Source organism: Amia ocellicauda, chromosome 22, assembly GCF_036373705.1.
Source record: "Amia ocellicauda isolate fAmiCal2 chromosome 22, fAmiCal2.hap1, whole genome shotgun sequence".
NCBI lineage: Eukaryota > Metazoa > Chordata > Actinopteri > Amiiformes > Amiidae > Amia > Amia ocellicauda.
The window spans coordinates 14,010,953-14,021,065 of NC_089871.1; the positions used below are offsets into that span (position 1 = coordinate 14,010,953).

A 10,113-nucleotide genomic window follows, 5' to 3' on the forward strand; every position below is an offset into this window, starting at 1 on the left:
AGATGCAGGAAGGAAGTTGTGCTGCTGGACCAGCTGGGCGAGGGATCTTCCTGTACTCTGCATTACATAATTAAACTCTCCCGGTTCGGGAACCAAATCACTCAAATTTAACATCTCTCTTCATATAAAGTCCTTTGCTTATCTGAGGGGGCAGATGAGCTGTGTCCCTTCAGCACTTTGCATAGCAGTCAATTATGAAATACATGTATTTGTTTCACCGGCACTATATACTGGTTTTGTATAAACGGGAAACAATATTATGAAATGAATATTATGTACAGTCAGACAAGGTTCTTTGGAATATTAGTCGTCTTCTCCTGAAGGTTTAGGAGGAGACTTGCACATTTATCAGAGGAGAAGAAACATTATAAATATGTCGTGCACATTAGCTGCTAAGAAGTTAAAAGAAAATCCACCGGGCTGAAAGATTCCTATTTCTCACAAGGAAGACCAAGGGATATTCCAGCTGCCAAGTAACCCAGACCTCAAGTTTCACCTACTCAGATGCCACTGTGCTGAGAGCCAGTCTTTAGATCAACGCCCAGATCAACCTGTATATCTGTTACAGCACCCGCACATTGGTAGTCTGAGTCGGACATGCACACCTAAAAGCAGGTGTGGAAATCCTATCTGCTGGCTTAACAAGCACGGCATCTTTTTTCCCAGTAGGTCCCTCTACAGTGTTTTGAAATTTGCAGCAGTCTTGCAAGAACCAGATGGCAGGTACATGTGAATGCAACTAAAGCAGTCATGAGAGACAAATGCATCACATTAGAAGAGGGGAAAGTTTTAATGATGACAAAAAAAAGGAACAAAATGTCTTACTTTCCCTAAACCTCATTATTCTCTGATGTCTTAGATTGAGAGCCCAAAACAGGAGACCTTTATGTCAGGCACTCATCCATTACGCAATTGACAACTTATTACCCAAGCCTGGAAACATTAAAATTCGTGGAAATGTTTTAAAGCAAAGAAAAAATGTGCCTTGCCACAGTGGTAACGCACCCAACGTATTGTGTTACTCTTTGCTTGGTAACTCAGGGAACGGCTCCTCTTGGAAAAAGTGGGGTGGTAAATATTTAGACTCCAGGGAAAATTCCCCTGAACTACGGGAGATCAGTGTGGACGGTGATCTGGAAGTTGAGCCTCTATTCACAACACAGACTGGATTTTGGAATGCGTGTGAAGGTTTCACATTATACCATGCCAGTCCGAGACCCGTTTTGATTATAAACTGGCTTTTTGTTTTCCATGTACGGGCTTTGAATCAAGGAATTCAAAACAAAATACGTTCACGCTCCGCTCTTGAGTACTTTGCTCTGTTTACTTTCAAAAACAGTGCCAACCTGGTCCTCTTTATGTGCCCACAGCCACGTTTATTTTTACACGGCGTGGACAATTCAAGTGCAGTAGCCAGAGAAAGAACAGGCCTGTGACTGACTGATCAACTGACTTGCAACCTCTCCGACGCTTCACCCGTCTGACATTCCCCTCCAGCCTGCACGCCAGTCTATTGGGTCTCACTTGGGCCGAGTAATTTGTGAGCGCATGGGGGGGGTGGCGAGCTGTTGTGTCACAGCAGCTCAGGTTCAACATTGTTGTCATGCGCTGGCCAGCCTCATTATAAACAGCCCATATGGTGGGAGGCGATACACCTCATAGTTGTGGAGTCAAAAATAAACCAAATGACAGCTCAAGGAGGAGTATCTTATAGAAATGGTTCGGACCTTCACACAACTACAAGGATTTTAATGCACATCCCCTCACCTTCATGCATGAGGAGGTAGAGTGGAATTGTGGGATTACATTCATTTTATTTGGATAATTCTGCTGCCAGCCCCAAAAAGTGGTTTGCCTTGTTACTTTTGATATATAGTTGGCTTTAAATAGGTCAGCCAAAGATCACCCAATACTTCAGGTCAAAACTACAAGCACCTGAACTGAAGTAGTTTCTACACCCAGGCACTTACAAGTTAGGTTTTACAGTTGGAAAGGCTTTCACTCACCCTATTTTTAAATCTACCAGACATTGGCAATGCATACACATGCCAAGGGCTCATGTGTTGCAAAGCCAGAGCACTAATGACTTTAGGATCGCATTTAATCTGACCTGCTCCAGCTTCTTAACACATCACTGGAACAATGGCAAAGCACGCCAGCAACCAGAAAAGTGCTGGAAGGGCGATTATGCGCCAACACTCCCAGAGTGCAGGTTTACAAGAACGTCAAGTGATTTAATATGCTATTGGGGTACAAACCTGGATTTTGAACACTGCGTGGATCTTAATCTGCAACATTAGGGTTGTGTAACAATCAGATCTCTGGCTACTCTATAGAGGAGGTGTAGGGGGGGCCGGTACAGGATTGAAGCCAGCAAGGACATCTAAATTGAATGGGTTTGAAGACTAATCAATGTTCACCTCTGCAAGCCCCCGGCGATCCTGGTATGGTTATAATTAATTGAAAGGCAGGTCTTACATTTTATGCAGTAGTTGAATGAAAAACAAACCAGGTTAAAGTTGCTAGATAAGTAGTGCTTGTTAGATATGGTAAACATTTGGAGTTCCCCCATCAGTTGTATTGACAGGAGCAGATTTGGCTGGGGAAGATAGTGAATTGTTCTTTGGTGCATTTAAAAAGCAAAACAATTTGATCACATGGATTTTGGTTTTTATTGGCATGACAAACCCATTCGCATGGGGATGGCGTACATTTTCAAGATGAACAGAACAAACTTCCCAGGTTTCTAAGGTAATTAAATGTACACAAACTGGGATGTTACTATGGCACAAGTTCTATGGAAAGTCTAGACATTTAGTTTCTTAAAGTTGACTCAGTCTTTACCTTGGATGTCATTGTATAAAATACCAAAAATAGAATTGCAAATCAAAGTTTTAGAATAAGTTAAAAGATCCTTCATACTATTTACAGAGTGTATGCCACTTATTAAAAAGACTTCCAAATAAACAGAAAAATGCGACCCTCAAATATTTACAATTCTGTACACAGGTCTTCAGAGATGCAATCTATGCTGGAGAGAGAGGGAGGGAGAGCATTAGATTCAAATTTAACTTGACAATTAAATGCATAAAATAAAATGTATGCTTAAGATAGTTACCTATAAACGATTTAACAATGTGTTCTGGATATCTTCGTAAACCTGCTCGTAGAGTTCATCTTTAGATTTCAAACCGTCAAGATATTCTGGAATAAGAAAAAACTGATTAAGTCAAATTACACTTGATCTAAGGGTGTAAGAGAACGGGCCAGGCTAGCATTCACACCCCAAAATACAAAATCGCAACCTAAAAACAGAACAGTTACAATAAAACTATTCCCCCACCCAGTCTGAATACTCTGGTTTGTACCCACCCATTCTATAGAAGAGGTCTTGCAGTTAACCACCTACCAATATTCATACAGTTGGCTTCCATCTCTTTCCTGTGCTTCAAGTACATGGGCCACACGTGGCCATCGAACAGGCCGGGGGGGTCAGGAACCGTGTATTTCCTTGTACTGTAAAAATAAATCATGGACAACCGTAAGAGACCTTCAGAAAAAGCCAGCATCAACTCACCAAAAAATAAATAAACCTATACAATCCAAAGGGGTTTTAGCCCACAGTTCAATTAGGATTGGCATCCACACGTTTAAAGCTCTTGAGGCATCATTTTTAAATTAAACCAAAACCAGCCTACCTCCTCCTCTTCTTGCACTCCTCGTACGGAACGGCAATGTAGTAGCACTTGTCATAGACGTCAAGTAACGGCCTGCGAGGGGAGAACAAGATGTTCAGTCCAAGATTCCAAGAACTCCTCCACCCAAAAATAAAAACTCATGACTGGAAAAATAAATAAATTTGAAAGCTTCATCCAGATTAATCCGGATTCACTCCTACAAGTTTATTTTGTAAACATCCACCCCCCCCTTCCCCCAACAGACATCGCAAACATTACAACAATATCAGCACCCATCCTGCTATTCGACAGACGCCCGATAAAACAGCTGGCCAAAGTCCCCAGGTTACGTCAATCATAGAGAAGCTAATCTCTGGGGACAACACCCTCTTTATCTTCCACTGCATGCCGAGCAGGAACGCGAGGGGCCCGGCGAGAGCCTGCCCCCTGCCGACACTCACCGGCAGACCTGAACACGGAATAGTCAGTACGAGTCCTACAGCCTTTATTCACGATCTCCCAGGCTCTGAAGCTGGGCTACAGGTCACCGCGGTTTGGCATCAGAGGTGGCATCCCTCACCTGTAGTTGTAGAGCAGAAAGCCCTCCACGATCAGGATGTGGATCTCCTCCTCAGACTGGGCCTCATCCTCCACAGGGGACACGCTGACACCGTGAGAACGGGCAAATTTCACTGGGTTCTCCATCCACGCCTTCACCGTGTTGGTCATCGCCTCCATGTCCAGAGCAGTGATCACTACACAAGGCAAGGAGAGGGGCGGAGGGAGAGGAACCAGTTACTCAAGAGGAAGGAAACCAGTGGGGGCAATATATTAAGAACATTACTTTGTATAAAACAAAATTTGCATTTATTTTAGGTTACAAAACTGTTAGGTTAACCATTACTAAAGTAGCTTAAAGCAAAATACTTTACTGGTTTCCCTCAGCGAAAACCACTCTTACCATCCCACTGTTTAAAGCCGTCCTCCCCGACTTCTATTTGGTCTGGTGGCTGAAATAACAGTGACCAATAAAACAACGCTGCAAACCACAGAGTGATCAGTTATCTGACAGACCTGATCACATCCTGAACACTAGAAGCCACACACACACAGGGCAGCCATAGGGGTTAAATGGGAGTAGAGGGGATAGATACCCAGGGAGTCTGTATAGACCAGAATAATGGATGATGGTAAAGCCCAAACTGAAAGTGACATCTTTGCACCCTATTGGTCAATTTAGGGAAAAAGGAAATTTTGTATGAGGATAAAATGATTTTATCCTAACAAAGAGGTCCTTTATTGAAAGGCACTCATGGCTGTTGCTCATGGACAGATGCCAAAGGTCCATGTTCCCATCCTGCATCCACTACATCTCCATTCAAACCCCTGGGTTTTGGGAGTTTATGGGACAATCAGAAGACTGGGATGATTTTCTTGTGGGAATGGAAAATTAACCCCCAGGGGGCACTACTATCTCAAACCTAATAGCATTCTCTCTATACTAGAGAAGAGTTAACGTACAGGACCTAACAGAGCTTTTACAGCGTCAGGGGGTTAGAAAGGCGGCCGGTTAGCAAGAGAAGTGCACAAATTGCAAGGATTTGAACAGCTTAGTTATACTTTTAAAGTTATGAGGACACGCGTCTTAAATGGTATACAATATATACAATTAGAAGATTAAAAGAACGGCACTTCTTTTGCAATTAGCTTCTCCCAATGCATCAGTCAGCCAGGCATGTGTTAGTAATCGTGATTAAAGCATGCACTTTAAAGATTTGAGCTCCGATGCTGGAAAAGAATTTCAGAATACTAAGAGTCCCACCGCCCTAATAGTGGTTGACATTTTAAATGTCAATACAGAGTGGAATTTCCATTCCAACAAACGGATGCATTACAGTTTATATTTGGGTACATTGAAATATTATGGTACATGAATCATTTAGGTAAAAGATGCATGGCTTTGGTTAACCATGTACATAAAATCATAGGACTAAGTAGATTTTGGAAGTCACCCTGGACTGGGGCGTCTGCTAATTTGTCATTTTAGACTTAAGGAACTGTCGATTTGACACAAATTAGTTTAAAAGCTGGCCGACTCTCAATACCGTCTTAAGGGTTACAAGTGGAACATTTACTGGTGCATTTCAGATGGTTACATTCCAGGGTAACTGAAGCCACAAAACGGGTCACCAGATCTAGGCAACAAAAGCCATGCATCCCAAACTATCAATCCAGTTCCAACACGATGGTAAAGATCAAATCGAGTTTAGTTTGGTTTCGCATGGTCTATAAAGCAGATGCTTACCTTGAAGAAGTCATCTTGATGCACCACACAACAGTTGGGAAACGCTTTGATAAGTCTATTCGTCAATGTGGTTTTCCCACCATTGGTCATGCTAAATAGGAATTTTAAGCACATGGCACAGAGTTAGCACTCAGCAGGGAAAGAGGAGACAATGGCACATGACCTTAAACTACAATTGTTCGATCTCTTGGTGCGATTTAATACATTTAGCTATATAATGCATTACCAATCATAACGGTTATAATTACTGTAATTATAGCTAAGTATTCCAATTTAATTAGATCTAATTTTAACTTCTGATTTAAAAAAAAAAAAAAAGAGTGGCCAAGCTTTGGCGCAATTTTTTCCCTCTCATTCCCACGACGCCTGCAACTATTCAGTCACGATAACTAGTGAATCAATCTTCGGGGGGCAGGATTTTCATTAAACACGTCTATAACCTGGTGAAATACTAGTTTAGAATCGGATTAGATTAGATTACCAACAAATGCACTGCTGTTAGGGTTATATCCCGGTCTGTACAAAGGTTTGCAACAGTAAAAAGGCGCCAGATGTCAACACACCCTCCCCCCTTCCTTATGAAAACCATTTTCTTTTACACAGGTTTCAATTTTTCAAAGTTCCCGCCCGGACCATTTAAAGTCCTACCTAAACACATAGCATTAATCCTAATGACATTACTTTTATATGACCTGAACACATTGCAGACCGCTTCCTTTCATAATCCAGTTTTAGATTTTTTTAAGTGAGGGAAGCATTTAAACCCCCTAATATTGCAGTGTTTAATGCGGTGCTCAGTGCAGACAGCGCGCATGCCCAGTCCGCCCTCTGAGCGCGCAGGAGTTTAAATCTGGCGCTCAAAGGCCCGTCTCGAGCGGCGTGCGCAGGCGCACAACCCGCCCGCTGCTCCTGCTGCCGTGTGCGCTTTAATCCGCCGACCCTCGATAAAGACACTGCACCCTCCTCCAGCGCCACAGATCTATACTACAGCTATACGTAAAGTAGTAATAAGTAGAGTCCAGTAAACCAATACAACCATAGCGATGAGCTATTGGCATTTGCGAATGGCAGCAGTGTCATCAAGCCTGGCTAGATTGTCATTCCATATAAATATGTAATTTACAGACAGATGCGATTCAGATCAAGCGTCAAAAGAACATGAACAGTTCTGCCGCCCCTCACTGCCTGCTATCCTTTTAATCATTCAGAATTTTAAAAATGAAAGGATGGTTAGCCTATACTCACCCGCCAATGCCTAAAATGTACTTCATGTTGAGGTCTTGATCTTGGGCTTTGCAACAAGAAAGTGGGGAAAAAAATGAATACAACTTCCTTTTTAATAATAATAACAACAACAAAAACAAATCAATTACAAATCCTGCGGTGTTTTCCTCTTCTTTTTTTTTTTTTTTGTCCACCAGAGCCCTACTCTGCCATTACTATTTCATTGATAAAGTAGCCCGCCCTCTGTGTTTTATAGCCTCCGGGCTGTGCGTCACTGGGACACGCCCCCCCGGGGAGTGACGCGCCCTCAGCTCCGCAATGTGTCCTTTTTCCTGCAGCCAATCAGCGAGCTCCAAACAGGAGGCAGGTCCAATCAGCGGCGCTGCTGCGCTCCGGAGTTCGCATGTTGGCCAGGGTCCCATCCTGCACCTGTTGCGCCGTGTCCGAGGGACAGACCCCCCCAGCTGATCATTCACTAGCCCCCAAAATAGCGCCGGCACTGGGATAATAGGAAAAATGGCTGTGTGACTTTCTTTGATCTTTTTAGGGGGCTTTTTTGTTGGCCTTTAGGAAAAAAAAAAAGATTCTCTTCCCTGTTTCCAAAAATAATGCAAAGTAGAAGAAACTTAAGGTGGAAATCAACCAAGACAAGACCAGTATAGAGAATACATTAAATTAATACAATTTTATTTTCCAACCTCCAAAAGCTAATTTAAACAATAATAATAATAATAATAATAATAATAATAATAATAATAATAATAATAATAATAATAATAGCTGTCAGGGGATTACATGAAAATTTAATCACATTTAATGTAAACATATTTTCCCATACGTTGTAATGTTTGACATTAAAACTCCTGAAGTTTATACATGTTCAAATACCATTGCCTCAAAGCTACTGAACGACTTTTATTTTCACCTGGTGACCTTAATGTTTAGGACAAGAAGGGACCTGTATCAGTATATTTTTTCAGTTTTATTATACAACAATGTAACTACTAAGCATCTTGTCTCCTCTGTCATGTTAGAGGTATTTCTCTCTCCTCGTCCTCTGCACTGTGAGGTTTGGACAGAGACCGTGACGCACTTAGAAACGTGATTGTGCATTCATTTTCCCCGGCCCTGCCGCTGTTTCAACGCCGGGCTCTCGTGCCTGGGAGAGCCTTTTCCTGGGTGGGGGATTATTTGCTGAGAGAATCTGTGCTCTCCTGCGACGGCCCTGGATTGTGTTTCGCGTATTAATGCAAAGTGTGCCAAGGACACAGCACTAGCTCAGTCGCCCCTTGTCTGAGCATGATGCCAACGTATCGGCAGCATTTTGATGGACGGCTGAATGAGCGTGTGGGAGCACATTTGTCCAGGGCAAAGACACACACCTGTTTGGATTCCTTTCTCTCTGGAAACGTGCGCTTTTTGTGATTACAGGCTCTGCCTCTCGTTTGCTTTCTTTTGCTCTCCAAATCAGTTTGATTGCCTTAATTGCTACCCACTTCCAAGTGAAATGTCAGGCAGACCGCTCTGGACATGGTGTGCCTATACTTCTGTCAAAACCTTAGCAACCATCCATTTGTTGAATTGTGTTATCATTTTTGTGTCACAGAGATCAGGCTAGGACTTCAGCCCATTCTGTGTCTGTTTAACATCAATATCACAAGCTTCCAATCAAAAGCCTTAATAAGATGTGAAGGGACATAAACAGCTTTTGTGAGAAACTGTATCAGCACTGACCTCCATTCAGACGTTTACTCTGCAGTTACCACATACCACTCAAACACAGCTAGCTACGTCTGAGGGACAGTAATTGCTTTGATCCACACTGTTGGTTAATTGCAGCTTCTGCTCTGACAACCCATATTTTCCACTTTTCCATCCTGTTTATATAGCAGAATGTGCTAATCTGGCCTGAGAAGCCCTGCCTATCCAAACAGCGCTGGGGAGATTACTGTCTCTTTCCCCTCCTATTGCCTGACAGCCACTTCCACGCACGGGGATATGTTTCCGCGTGACACACATCAAGAAGAACAAACATCAAGAAGAGCAATATGTGTTGCGACACGTTTATCTCCCAAGAAGATTGCACATGTGCTTTGTTATGTGCTTGTAAATGTGTTTGCATCCAACAGATGATGTTCAGCATTCCTGATGCAACAGTCACACACACACACACACACACACACACAGGCTGCTACGAGAGCTAGTTAGTTCATGTGACTGCGTGGGTAAGGTCTGCCATTTGTATCGAAAATATAAATACATTTTGGCAGTTTAACGCATCACACTCAGCGTTCATGTATATCAGTCCAGGTCCTTAACACTACCATTCTGAGAGGCATTCTTGTGAGGGTGCAGGACGTGGTGACCGGAGGACACAGCCTTTTACATAATCCCCAGTAGTGTCTGTTCATGCGATCACATGGATGGAAAGTCTTGCCATCCCTAAATATCAGAGCCAGCTCATGTGTGTCCCTGTTCCTTGGTTTTTCACAATAAAAGTACTCCTGTGTGGCAATGTGGGGGTGTGCCAACTGATCTTTTTTATTACTCTTATTAAAAAAAAACATTTATAGACATTTTTAGTTTTCTGTCGAGTTCAGCACGCACTTAAAAGATTAAAGGTCAGAATCTGTTCATGGAATTTGAGGTACTTGATGGCAGGTCATCTTGTGGATGTGCTTCTAGGAGAAAAAGCTTGGCATATCAGTACTGAAGCTACAAAATGAATGATTTGGAACAAAAAAATGAGGTTTTAATAAAATGGCGAACTTTCAACAACACAACTTCACAGCAAACATGGACCGCCCCCCTCCTCCAGCTCTATCCTCATCAAATGAAATGAAAGCCTGGTTTGTAACATTGATGTTTTCAGATTTTTTTAAATTGATTTAGGAGTCCAACACCACA

The 10,113-nt window shown here is 42.5% G+C and overlaps 1 protein-coding gene across 2 annotated transcripts; it reads right to left on the minus strand.

The window, feature by feature from the left end:
• Positions 1-2,648: 2,648 nt before the first annotated feature.
• mibp (muscle-specific beta 1 integrin binding protein) lies at positions 2,649-7,418 on the minus strand. Of its 2 annotated transcripts, XM_066695734.1 has the most exons (8): positions 7,228-7,418; positions 5,983-6,073; positions 4,639-4,687; positions 4,258-4,432; positions 3,699-3,770; positions 3,410-3,516; positions 3,119-3,204; positions 2,649-3,031 (listed from the first exon to the last, which is right to left on the minus strand). In XM_066695734.1, exons 1-7 carry the CDS (start codon positions 7,251-7,253, stop codon positions 3,119-3,121), a joined length of 606 nt encoding a protein of 201 aa, XP_066551831.1. In that variant the 5' UTR covers positions 7,254-7,418; the 3' UTR covers positions 2,649-3,031. The 2 variants fall into 2 exon arrangements, with proteins under 2 accessions (XP_066551831.1, XP_066551832.1); XM_066695735.1 differs by lacking the exons at positions 4,639-4,687; positions 7,228-7,418.
• Positions 7,419-10,113: the final 2,695 nt, after the last annotated feature.

Coding starts and splice junctions, on each gene's coding strand:
- mibp (XM_066695734.1), bottom strand. CDS start 7,253: ATGAAGTACATTTTAGGCATTGGCGG. Junction 3,517..3,698: donor GAGTGCAAGAAGAGGAGGAG/GTAGGCTGGTTT, acceptor TTATTTTTACAG/TACAAGGAAATACACGGTTC. Junction 3,205..3,409: donor AGCCAACTGTATGAATATTG/GTAGGTGGTTAA, acceptor TTCTTATTCCAG/AATATCTTGACGGTTTGAAA.